Consider the following 12,610-nt stretch of genomic DNA (forward strand, 5'->3'; position numbering starts at 1 on the left):
GTGGCTGCGGGAGAAGGTGGAACAAAGTGAGAGGGGCCTTTGTGGAGGTGGCAAAGCCAGACCTTTCCTACAGAAGTGCATCCAGCCCCGGCTGGGCTGGAAGTGTTTCTGTTCTGCTGCTCTCTGTGCCGTGGCCCCGGGGGGCTGCAGGGAGGGGTTGGCAGCTGCCTTAGGGAGGGCTCTGCATGTGCAGCCCCCTGTCCCTCCTGTGTCCCCTCTGCCACCATCTGCCTTCCCTGTGCCTCCATCAGCTGCTGTTATGGCAACGGGGGTTTCCAGGGCAACGGCTGAGCCGCCTGTGATTGGAGGTTGTCAGGCAGGGAGGATGGCGGCCGGGGCTGCCCCGAGATGCTCCCAGGTGAGCAGCACCAGGAGGATGGAGCGAGGGGCAGGCACCCCCCAGACCTCACATTCCCCCTGCAGCCACCTTGGCCAGGCTGCAGGGAAGCCTGGGGCAGGGGGACATGGTTCAGGCTGGAGCTGTCCCTGTGTTTTCCTGGCGGGCACCCCAGCCTGGCTGCCTTCCGGGCTGTGCTGGGGACAGGGTCACGCCTGGGACACAGCCCTCGACCCAGGGCCGCTTCAAAGGGCCCCTCATGGCTGCCTGCTCCGTGGGAAAGCAACTGAGGGCAGCTCCCAGGGGAGCAGAGAGCAGCATGGAAATGCTGCTGGGAAGGGGATGCTGTGGGGAAACAGCACTGGAGGGGGCACAGGGTGGGAAGTGGGGGCTCAGCTTCACCAGAGGCTTGTTCATACCTGCGATCACCCGTCTGTTGCCCTCTCCCCCAGGAAACAGTGGTGTGGGGGTGGCACTGGGCCAAGTGGGAAGGCCAGGGCAGGGAAGGGGCTCGGTGTCCCGCGGGGATCAGTCCAGCTGCGCTCTCGGAAATAGCCTGGATCAACAAACATGAGTCATGCTGGGAGATGCGGGGGTCGGGACAGGGACAGCACAGCTCGTACCCGCTGTGCAAAAGTTGTGGGGGAAGAGAGGGAAAGAGAGAAGGCCCTGGGGCTGCTTATCCAGAGGAGGATCTGGATGGATGGATGGAAGAGTGTTAGGGTTGGGGCTGTCCTGCTGTCACCCAGAGCCACAGCTCAGCCTTTGCCCCAGGGGTGGGCTGGGTGACAGGGCAGGACAGCAATGAGCAGGATGGGCAGTGCTGTCCCTGGGGCTATGGCTGTCCCCCTGCCTTCTCCCCGAGATTCTCAGGCAGAGATGCTGCCCTGGATGTTCCTCACCCCAGCTGCTCCCTGGGTTCATCATGAGCTGCCGCTGGTTCCACATAGCGGCACTGGCTGCTCAGTGGAAAGATGTGACTCCTGGTTGGCATTAACCCTGTTTTGTTGTTATTAACCCCATTTTCTAAGGGTGGAATATGCTGTGGTTGGAGTAGGGCTGCTCTGTTTGGCTTGTGTCCCCATGAGGGTCTTGTGTCCCCTGCACTGCAGGGCTCAGCCCTGCTCTGAGCTGTCCCAGTTGCTGCCAGCAGCTGGGCTGTGTCTGCTGGGTGCTGGCACGGGTGTGTGTGGTGCTGTGCCAGGAGGGCAGACGGATGTTGTGGTGGGCAAAGCAGGCTGTGAGTGCTTGTGCCCACATTGCAGGGGACAGAGGCTGGATGTGGCCCCCATGCCCTGCAGGAGACAGGCAATGGGTGCATGAGGGGGGTCTCAGGACCCCCTTCCTCAGCCCATCTGGTGCACGGGGGGATGTGGCTGTTGAAGCAGAGCCTGTGTTTTCATAGGCACGGTGCCTGCTGTACCCTCAGGGAATAGCTGCCTGTCCGTCTGTCCCTGTCCCTGGGCTGGCAGAGGCTCTGGCAGGGGAGATTTGGGATGCTGGGGCACCCCAGACCTGCAGGGAGCCACAGTGACCCGTATGGACTCCAGGGGCTGCTGAGGGATGGGCTGGGGGGGCAATGCAAGTCCCCCCAAACCTGCACCTCACCGTGTCCCCGCCTGTCAGAAGCAGCAGGCAGGGACCCTTCCAGGGCTGATGAGGGCCAGGGGACACAGAGGGGACATGGGGGTACCAGGCTGTCCCTAGGCGTGACAACAGACCGCAAAATCCTCCTGAGGAGAGGAGAGCAGAGCCAGCCTGGCTCCTGCGCGGAGCCGGAATGCTGCAGCCGCTAGCGGCGGTGCCTGGGGGGCCGCGGCTGCCGCTGGCGCTGTGAGGCGATAACGGGAAAGGGATAACGGCACAGGGATAACGGCGGATAACGGCGGCGGGGAGCCCGGGCAGCCCCCCCAGCGCTCCCGAGCGGCGGCGGGCGGCAGGGCGAGAGTTAAACGCGTGGGGGCCGCCGGGGGGGGAGGGCGGGCGGGGGGGGGGGGCCCGCCTTTGAGTCACTTCCTCGCAGGGGGAGGGAGGTTTTTGGGGCTGCCTCGCCGCCTCGCCAGGCTGGCTCACACCCTGAAGATGAGCCCTGCCCGCCGGCCGCCGCGCCGCCCCAGCAGGGCTCCCCTGGCCGGCCCCCGCTGAGCTCTCCCCGCCGGCACAAGGGATGCGGGTGCTCTGCTAAGGCAGCCGCGGGCACGCTCCCGGCCACCCTGGTGTCGCCTGGCCGGAGCCGAAGCTTGTCGTGGCGATGACGGAGGTGTTGGTGCAGCCGGAGGGCAGCCCCGGCCCCGGGGGCGAGCAGCAGCCCGAGCGCGGCGTGGAGGAGCCCGAGGGGAAGCGAGCCCCGAACACGGGCGCCCGGCTCTGGGGCAGGGTGCGCAGCAAACTGCTCCGGCAGAAGGTGCTCCGGGTGCGGGGGGTGGCTGCAGGGCTCTGGGGTGGCTCCTCCGGGCTCTGCTCTGCGTGGTGACCGTGGCTTTTTGGCGGGTGGTTTTGTGGGGTGGGGGGCTGCGTTGTTTGTGTGGAGAGTGAGCGCTGTGGGCTCTGTGCACGGAGCAGGGAGGCTGTTTGGGTGCTCCGGGAGCTCTTAGATGCAGTTGGCAGCCTGTGAGGTGTTTGTTTTCCTCCTTCCCTCTCTCTCTGTGCTGGCAGGCGCCGGGAGGCTGAGCTGTTTGCACCGGGGGGTCCTGCAGAGGCAGGGCAGGGAACCCCCTGCCCAGCCCTGGAGCTTGCCCGGGAGGCAGTGATGCCTCAGGGCTGGCTGGGGCCGGGTTCCTGGGGTGCCACAGCACCCAGTACCTGCGTCCCCCCCTCTTGCAAGCCGGGTCGATCCAGGCTTTCCCAGCTCACAGCTGCGTCGCAGCCACATCAGCCAGTGCTGCCCGTCTTTGCGGGAACGCAGAGTGCAGGGATGTGCGACAGAGGCGATAAAGGAGGGGGACAGCACCCTTGCAGGCTGTCCCAAAAGCCCCACGGGGGACTCTGGGGGTTTCCCCTCGGTGGAGTCCCCCTGCCCAGGGAGCTGCAGGCTCGGGGCTGCCCTGGGCCCGTGGGGGTTCGGTCAGGCAGCGGCGGGGCCGCGTGTGACGCAGCGGCATTAACCTCGATTCTGTGCCGCTCCGCACAGGGGATTAAGGGGCAGCGAGGGATCTGTGGGGAGGCTGCCCGGCGGCTGTTGCTGGGTCAAAACATGAAGAGGTTTCATTTCTCGTGCCCATTGTGGCTGCTGCTGGCTTCCCTGCCGGCTGCTGCCCGGGAGCCCTGGGGCTGCAGAGCAGGATGTGGCCCCGACAGGTCTGTCCAGGGTCCTGTGGGTTGTGAGTGCTGCTGCTGCTGCTCCTCGGGTCACTCTCAGTCAGGGCTGTGAATTAATGCTTTTCGGGGGGGGCTGTGCTTTGCCACTGGCAGCGTTTGCTGGTGTGGGGGCTGCTCTGTCCTGTGGCACTGGGGGACTCAGGGACTGTCTGTTCCCTGGGGAGGCAGCTGTTGGCATGGAGGTCTGGTGAGGGATCTGCTTGCCAGGGCAGCCAGGCTGGGGAATCTATGGGTGCCACGCTGATGGGAAGCAATGCTGACTGTAGCAGTTCCTCTGGGATCCTGCTCCCCAGGGCCCTGGCAGAGATGACCTCGCAGCCTGAGTCACCAGTTTGCTCACAATTGCTTCACCCAAGGATGATGGTCGGGTGATCTCATGGGCCTGAGATGTGAGGAAGGGACATGCCCAGCCTGACAGTCCCTGCCCCACCACAGCATCCCAGTGTTTGGGGCCCTGGGGAGCCACCACGGGGATTTGGAACCCTACCAGCTCCTCACCTTGGAGCTCTGGGCACCCAACCCTCCCTGGGTCTGTCGCAGTGCCACGACCTGGATGTGTCTTGAAGACAAAATTCCAGGACGTGGCCTCATCACCTCAAGTCTGGAGTTGTCCCGTGGACAAGGGAAGCAGTAGGAGGAGAGGGTCAGCACCAGCAGGACCTCCCCAGAACACACAAAGTGCTGCAGAACTGCCAGGATGTTCACTGCCTGTTCCTCCACAACCCGGGGCCTTGTCCTACAAGCAAACAGCTTCAGATAATTTGGGAAACCAGGATGATGGCACATCCCTGTGGCAACAAACAGAGGGTGTTTCACCTCACCATGGATGAGAGCATCACCATAGTGGATTCTGACCATGGCTGAGAGTCCCTGGGATGCAGGAGGGAGCAGCCTGGAGATGCGCTGGTGATCTGGCTGAGATGTTTCTCCTGACAAAGTTGACGTTTGAAGCCATCTGATCTTCCAAAAAGGAGCTGACATCTCATCCTGCACAGTGCTGGCTCGGAGGCTGTTCCCCAGGGCTCCTAGCCCAGGAGTTCCTCATTGTCCTGGGATGTCCCTGCATCCTGCTGGAGCAAGGCAGCTCCCTTCAGCGGAGAAGGAGGTGGTGGTGGGAGCTGGGACGGGGTGTTTGCCAGCGCGGTGTGGGCAGGAGCTGCCTCTGGCTCTGTGGGTGGATGCTCCTGTCCATCCTCCCACGCCTGGAGATGAAGTGTTGGACGTGGCTTTGCTTAAACTGGGGAGTGGCAGCGTCGTGTGCTGCTGCTGCTGCACGGGGTGCTGGCCAGGAGGGTTAGAGAGCACCAGGGCCAGGCCACAGGCAGTGCCCCAGCGGTGCACTGGGACCTGCCCTTGCTGCAAGGGGGCTCAGACCCGTGGTGCCAGCAGAACTAGCCCAGATTTGGGCCCTGCTGACTACTGTGGGACGATTGTGCCCATGCAGGGGGAAGGAGGAGCTGCAGGGAAGTGACTTGCTCAGGGTAAGGTCTGCAGCACTGGCAGCAGCCAACCTGGTTTTTATTAAAGCTTTCTTCAGAGCTCTGCTAAAACCCTTCCAGATGTGAACTGCCAGGGCCATCAGAGCCAGAGGGACCTGAGGGAAGGGGAAGGCATGTATGGTGTCTGCAGTTAAAATCTCATTGCAGAGCAGGGAGGCTCCTGACCTGGCTGGGGGATGAAGGGGCTTCACTGCCATCAGCGAGACAGGCATGTGTGGGGAAAGGGGTGACAGTCTCTGGAACTGTGGCATTGGCTGTGGTGGCTGCACGGCAGTGCTGTGGGGGATGCAGCACTGGGGGGGGAACACAGAGGAGCTGGAGCAGCAGGACTGGGGTTGGCTGTGGTCTGGCTGCAGTCTCGTGATCCCAGTGTCCAGACCTGCTGCAGGGTCCCATGGGAGCCCAGGGCAGCTGCAGCCTTCCTTCTCCTCCTCCTCCTGCTCTCCAGCAGCCGCAGGGCTGGCACAGAGGAAGCAGCGTGGCACTCGCTGGGCCCTTCCATGTGCTGGGCTGGAGCACCAGGGAGGGCTCTGTGTCAGGAGCCATTCCTGGGCCATGCTGGGGACAGCAGCATTTCTGCCTTGCTGGGGACGACAGTTTTCCCGTGGCTGAGGAGCTGCTCGAGCTCACTGTGACACAGGGCTGGGCATGTGGCAATGCCATTGTGCTGGGTCTGTGCCAAGAGCCAGGGCAGCTCGAGCCTGTCCTTGGGACTGTGGGGTCGTGGTGTGCAAGATGGGACATGAGGGACCCCACAGTGCCCCCCCATGCTGACATGCAGTGACTTTATGGGCAGGGGAACAGCAGCTCCATGGCTGGAGCAGCAGCTCTGGACATCTTTACAGGAGATGCCCAGAGCATCTCCTGACCCAGCAGCTGCAGGAAGCTCCTGTGTCCTTGCAGAGTGACCCCACGTGCCTGATGCAAGTGTGGCCTGGCAGCTGCATGTCCCCATCCCTGGGAGCCTCCACCAGCTCCCATATCCCATCCCCTTCCCCAAGGGGACATTAGTGCCGGGCTGCCCACCCCGTGCATTACAGGGATCGATGGGGCTGGATCAATACCCACCAGCTGGGGACCAAAAAGCCCCAAAAGGCAGCTGCACCCGCCTCTGCCCAGCCCTGGGGCCCGGAATCCACCACGGCACGTGCCGGGGCCTTGGGAATGCCAGCACCTCTCACCGCACCCAGGCGCCGGGGCAGCGTCACCGAGTCCCCCGCTAGCCCCAAAGCCAGAAATAGCAGAGCCTGTCATTCCCAGGGGTTATAAATAGCCTTGGCTATGGGGAGATGTTGTTTTTCTGCATGGAAAACGCTGCCCTAGTTCTGTTTCATCAATCTGCCGCCAGAAATAGTCCTAATTTCTTGGAAGTTTCTTGCTTCTTGGGTGTGGGTTAAAGCACTGCCTTGCAGGGGCTCTGGGGAGAGGGCAGGATGGGGGAGCTGAGCCCACCTGGCTTCAGGGCACAGCCAGAGGGACCCCAGACCCCAAAGGGGAACCTCTCCATCCTCCAGTCCTGAGCAGCATGTTGCCCAGGAAAAGCATGTCCTGTGCCCTACACCATCTGCAGATCAGGGGCTTTGGGGGCCACCAGGTTGGGATGACAGCAGGGCTGGCACGAGGCTGTGTCCCCACAGAACTCACAGACCTCTCTCCCCACAGCTGGACCCACAGGCCGTGCAGACGAAAAACTGGCACATGGATGTGATTGAGATGAACGGGGTAAGTGGGGCCAGGGGACCCACAGCCCCTCGCTGGGAATGCAGCGCCTTCTTGCCTCCAGGCCAGCCAGGATTCACCCCCTGTCTCCCACAGATCAAGGTGGAATTCTCCATGAAGTTCACAAGCAGGGACATGAGCCTGAAGAGGACCCCGTCCAAAAAGCAGACTGGTGTCTTCGGGGTCAAAATCAGTGTGGTGACAAAGTAAATGCAGGGCTGTGGGGGCTGATGTGCTCTGGTCCCCGTGGGTGTGGGGTTGCCCCCACCACCACTGGGGAACTTGGCCTTTGCTCTCTGCCGGGGACTTCCCTGTTCCCTTTGCCATTCCCATCCTTCCCTCCTGCATGCCCATCCTGCCCCTGGCCCGGGGTTTGCAGGGCTGGGCTGGCTGCCAGGGGTTCCCCTGGGAATCTTGCTGACGGCTCCGCTTCCCGAGCCAGGCGCGAGCGCTCCAAGGTGCCTTACATCGTGCGCCAGTGCATCGAGGAGGTGGAGAAGAGGGGCATCGAGGAGGTCGGCATCTACAGGATCTCTGGAGTTGCCACCGACATTCAGGCATTGAAAGCTGTCTTTGATGCGAGTGAGTGTCCTGGGGGAGCTTGGTGTTCCAATGGGAGGGTTCCCAGGCGTTGAGACCCCCCCCAAGCCCTCTGCAGGCTCAGGGTTTGGTTATTGCATTGCACGTGTGCCACTCTGCACAGGAAGGGGCTGAGGGGGAGGAGGGACAAAAACACCCAGAGATCCCAGCCCTGTTTGTGCCTCGATGCCTCTGAGCTGCTGCCACTGCTGGCTGGCTCCTGGGAGACACTGAGTCAGGGAATCTTTGCAAATGGATTTGCAAATCGTTCTGTGTCCTGTTGCCCAGCCAGGCGGGAACCACTCGGCTTTTCCCAGCCTCAGCCTGGCTAATGGGGATGTGAACCCGGCAGTGCTGTCCCTGCTTTCCAGCTGGCAGCTTGTCTGGATAGCTGGAGTGACACAGAGGGGTGGAGACCTGGAGGGGAAGGAGAGCAGGAGGCATCACATGTAGGTGCTCTCTGGACAGATAACAAGGACATCCTGGTGATGCTGAGTGACATGGACATCAATGCCATCGCTGGCACGCTGAAGCTGTACTTCCGTGAGCTGCCCGAGCCCCTCCTCACTGACAGACTCTACCCCGCCTTCATGGAGGGCATCGGTAAGGGCTCGGGGATGGGAAGGGGTGGATGCACAAATGTGGCTCTCTTTGGCATTGCTGGGATGGGAGATTCCCAAGGGTCCTTCCCAGTTTGGCCCACTTGGTCCTGGCTGTTTTTGCTGGCTCCAGGCCAGCTCAGGGTGCTGCTCCCCAGTGCTCACACACTGGCTGCTGGGAGGGGTCTGGCTGTGGTGGGTCCTGCTGCTGCACCAGACCCTGTCCTGAGCCCTTTCCCTCTTTGCCTCCAGCCCTCTCGGATCCTGCTGCCAAGGAGAACTGCATGATGCACCTTCTCCGCTCGCTGCCTGACCCCAACCTCATCACCTTCCTCTTCCTGCTGGAGCACTTGAAAAGGTAATGGCTCAGGGGCTGCCTGGGATCGGTGGGAGAGGCAGGATGGGTTTGTCTCACTGCTTTGCTGTGGGGATGGGACATAAACAGAGTTAGAGCTGTTGTTTGATTCCTGTGGTGCCTGCACAGCTGCAGGCTGATCCCAGACTGGAGGCAGATAGTGCTGTGCTGCTAGAGAACAGAGCAGCAGCCAGGGCCAGCAACAGTAGCTTGGGGCAGGCATGGAGTGGTCCTTTCCCAGCCCTTCCAAGAGGGTACAGCTTCAGGTGTGTCCCACCTACCCCATCTCTCTGGGCTCTGGCATATTCCCCAGGCTGTCACTTGTTCAGACCCTTCTCTGATACCGGTGTTGGCTTTCCACATCATCTCTCGTTGGGCCCTGTAGGATGCTGGGGGGATCCTGGAGCTGTTCTGCCCCTCCAGAGAAGCCACTGGTGTCCCAGGACCACTGGCCACGGTGCCAGCAGGGCCTGTGCTGTGCCTGGCCAGTGATCCAGGTCAGCTCTGCAGGGAGCACATGACCTCTGGAAACATGGAACACTTGGCTGCCGCAGCCGGTGTGCAGCTGGTTGGATGAGCTCTGCAGGGAGCAGCTGGCCTCAGCACAGGACAGGAATCAATTGGGAGCTCTGCAGTGTCCCCTTTAGCAGAAAAACAACTCTGTGTCCCTTCCCACCAGTCCAGCAGTAGCCCTTGCAAAACAAGGTGCAACAATCCCTGTCACCTGTCAGCAGCGGGTGGCCAAGAGCCAAGCATAGCCAGCTCTGTGGAAATGTCTCAGAACTGCAGGTGACACCTCATGTCACCTGTCCCAGGGTGAGTGCAGCAGTGTTTGACAGGCTTTGTCTTGGCCCAGATGAGGTGCGTCCAAGCCTGGGGACTCAGGGGCTGGGGCTCTCTGGGGGCCCAAAATCCATGGAAAGCACAGGGCTGTGGAAGGGCAACAGAGCAGAACACGGAGCCTGGCCAGAGCTTGGGACTGGGGCTCACAGCTCATGTTACTTGCATCATGAAGGGGTTTTTTTTTGTTCCTCTGGTTTGGCTAAAACCAAACAGAAAAAGTGATTGATGCTGGGGGATGGAGAAGGAAAAATCCATTTCCATCCTGAGAACCGGGCACAGCCAGTTCCCACATCTGCTCCCCTGGCCTGGGCTCAAGCGAGCAGCCTGTGCCGGGGAGCACAGCTGCCTCCTAACATGGCAATGTTGTGGTCCTGCTTCCCTCCACGCTGGCAGGGCTCCCGCAGGGTTGGAGTGGCCTCGAGGGGAGTGGGTGCAGGGGGCACGGGCTGGTGCAGAGCTCCCTTTACGCCGCAGGCTGGGGAAGGGTGGAGGCCCCACAGTGCAGGAGTGAGGGCTTGGTTGCTGCCACATCACACCCGGGGCTCCCGGCCAGGCCCGGCGGCTCCAGCAGAGGCCGTGAAGGGGGCAGAGCTCCCTGCCCTGCACCTGGGTTTTCTGAGGGCTGCAAAGGGCAGTGGAAAGCTGGAGGTGCCCCACTGCTGCTGGCAGAAGGGAGAGCAGCCCGCGGCCTCCACATCACCCCATGGCTCCCCGCTCCTGAACGCTGTTAGGGGCTGACGCTGCCTCTCCCTTGTACCCCACAGGGTGGCTGAAAAGGAGCCTATCAACAAAATGTCTCTCCACAATCTGGCCACGGTCTTTGGGCCAACACTGCTGAGACCTTCAGAAGGGGAGAGCAAGGTGCACCTCACCTTGGCCTCCGACATCTGGTCCCACGATGTGATGGCCCAGGTAAGAGCTGGGTACTGGAGGGGTTCACCTGCCTGTCTGGGTAGTTTTGTTACATTTTGCTGGGTGGGACAAGCTGGGAAGTGGGAGCTCTTCTCCTTTCTGTAGTAACACCCCCCATTTACCTTCTACAGGTCCAAGTCCTTCTCTACTACCTGCAGCATCCTCCCATCTCCTTCACCGAGCTCAAACGCAACACACTTTACTTCTCCACGGACGTGTAGCCTGCAGGCAGAAGGCACCAGCTGCAAACACTCCAGCTCCCTGCTGGGGGACACGGACTGGATCACAGCCCCCAAGGGAGACCAGCCCAGACCCAGGACAGTGCTGCCTGCAGCTCCTGTACAATCACGTTCCAGCGGCCTGGCCCCACCAGGTGCCAGGGCTTCTCTGTAAAGTAGTCGTGTCTTATGTCCTTTCTTGTGTTCAAGGATTGTTTTTATGTATATTTGCTCAACGGAAGAGGTAGTGACTGACAAAGGCCGTGGACACAGGCTTCCCCCTTGGCAAGTTTTCTCCTGGACTCCTTTCTGCCCACTCACTCCTACCAGACACCCCTCGCCTGAAGCCTGCAGTGCCCCACGAGTGCCTGTTTGCTGCCCAGCTCCCTGCCCACGCCTGCATGTACAGCACCAGCTCGCTCCGAGGCCGGGAGCTCACGGGCCTCCCTCCCCGGTGACGGTGACAACCAGCTCTGCTTTGGCTTCGCTGCCTGCGCAAACGTTGGACCCTGTGCCTGGATCCTGCTCCGGCCCGAGCAAACCTGTGAGAGCAGAGGAGCAGGGTGCTGCTTCCTCCCTGCCACGGCTTTTCTGGGTGTTTTCAGGCCAGTTCCCTCTCCAGCCCTGTGCTTTGCCTGTGTGTGTGTGGCGTGGCGGTTCCTCCCCTTGCTGGATGTCACCTCTGAGTAGCAAAACCCACCCACACAAGGCTGGAGCCAGAGGTGCTGTGCAGGTCTTGCTCCACAGCGGGCTGAAGGGATGGCCAGCCAGGCAGGTTTGCTGTCTGCACCATGGGCTGACCCCACGTCTGCTCTGGCACTGATGTGGTCCCAAATTTCCCCAATTTGGAAATTTGGTGGGGAACAGGGTACCTGCTGTACGGTTCTATCTCTGCCGTAGAGAGGCACTCAGGCCCTGCCAGCCCAGCGCTGCCACGAGCACTGCATGCACCCCGTGGCACAGCCTGCTGGGGCACTGGCATTCCTCCCATGGCCATGGGGACAAGGAGATTTTTTTTTTTTTTCCCCTCCTTGGCCTTCCCTGCTGCACTGGACATGTGGCAGCACATGGCCCTGCCTCGCTTGGCAGCCTGGCTGCCAGAGGCAAGTGCTCCGCAGCAGCTGGATGGTCACCCAGCCTGGGAACCAGCACAGAAGGATGGGAGGAGGAAAGCCTTTATGGCTCTCTTGTCTGAAGGCAGAAATGTCGTTCTCCCAAAGTGGTTGCTGCTGGATTAGCCGTGCCCAGCCAGCTCAGGTCTGTTTGTTAGTGGCTCCAGTTCTTGACCCCTCCCAAACTGATGGCTGGAGTTGTCACATCATGTCCCGAGGCAGGACAGGCTGTCCAAGTGCCCGGCTCCCGGGACGTCCCCCACATTCCCATGTAGGTGTTGGTACCTGTTGGGACACGAAACCTTTCGCTCTGTGAGCTGAGTCCGTGTTCTTGTGGGAAAAGCCCCCCCACCTCCCCGACTGCGCTGGCCCTGTGCTCTCCTGTGCCAAATGGAGATGGATGAGAAGGGACCAAGCGTGTTCCTCACAGTGGCGTTGCCTTTACCCTCCCAAATTATGGACTGTTCCAGGTAGAGCCCAGCCACCGATGCACCAGGTATGTCCTCAGCCACCTCCCTGGGGAAGGCAGCACCTGCCAGCCCTGCACCAGCAAAGCAACCAAGGAGGGGAGGTCTCAGTCCCCCTCCAAAGGGCTCACACTCCAGACCCTGCTCCTCTTGACTACCAGCTAAACAGAAGGGAAACAGCATTGCAGAAAATAACCAGGCGTCTGTCTTGGCCCTGGACCCAGTGAGGAGGCCGAGCTTTAGATCTGACTGCACAACGGATCCCTGTGTGTCTCTGGTTTGTTACATGTGTCCAAGTCTCTGTCCACGACACTGTCATTCCAGATGGAGACTCCGTACAGCCAAATCTCCCCCCACGACAGTGGCTGGAGGCCTGGTCCCCACAGCCCAGCACAACAGGCTGTGGCTGTCCCCATGAGTGGCTTTTGCTTGTCCCTAACAGGAAGGAAAAGAGGGGGGTGGACTCTTGCAGCTACAGTTAGAATAGAACTGTTAATTAATATTTGACTTTCAAAAGTTGTTAAGGATATATTTTTGTTTGTGTTCTGTTTCAATTTCTGTAGATTATAAACTTTAAATGGCTGTAAAACCTCGTGAGGAGAAAAAAAAAATGTTAATAAAAATGCAAAGCCCTGATATTTGCACAAAAGAA

The 12,610-nt window shown here is 60.9% G+C and overlaps 1 protein-coding gene across 5 annotated transcripts in view; it reads left to right on the forward strand.

Moving 5' to 3' along the window:
• The window catches only part of ABR (ABR activator of RhoGEF and GTPase), a 38,127-nt gene extending 25,517 nt beyond the window's left edge, over nucleotides 1-12,610 (forward strand). For 4 of the 5 annotated variants that reach the window (XM_066201644.1, XM_066201646.1, XM_066201648.1 and 1 more), the window contains 7 exons: nucleotides 6,817-6,876; nucleotides 6,970-7,079; nucleotides 7,316-7,455; nucleotides 7,921-8,055; nucleotides 8,304-8,409; nucleotides 10,014-10,161; nucleotides 10,293-12,610. In XM_066201644.1, the coding sequence (XP_066057741.1) occupies nucleotides 6,817-6,876; nucleotides 6,970-7,079; nucleotides 7,316-7,455; nucleotides 7,921-8,055; nucleotides 8,304-8,409; nucleotides 10,014-10,161; nucleotides 10,293-10,382 (789 nt within the window). In that variant the 3' untranslated portion in view covers nucleotides 10,383-12,610. Of the gene's footprint in view, nucleotides 1-2,398; nucleotides 2,742-6,816; nucleotides 6,877-6,969; nucleotides 7,080-7,315; nucleotides 7,456-7,920; nucleotides 8,056-8,303; nucleotides 8,410-10,013; nucleotides 10,162-10,292 lie in introns of those variants that run through there. The other variant, XM_066201649.1, reaches the window with a different exon arrangement.

This window comes from Chamaea fasciata, unplaced genomic scaffold (assembly GCF_029207755.1).
Source record: "Chamaea fasciata isolate MVZ Bird 193981 ecotype frontalis unplaced genomic scaffold, bChaFas1.0.hap1 SCAF_21, whole genome shotgun sequence".
NCBI classification, from domain to species: Eukaryota; Metazoa; Chordata; class Aves; order Passeriformes; family Sylviidae; genus Chamaea; species Chamaea fasciata.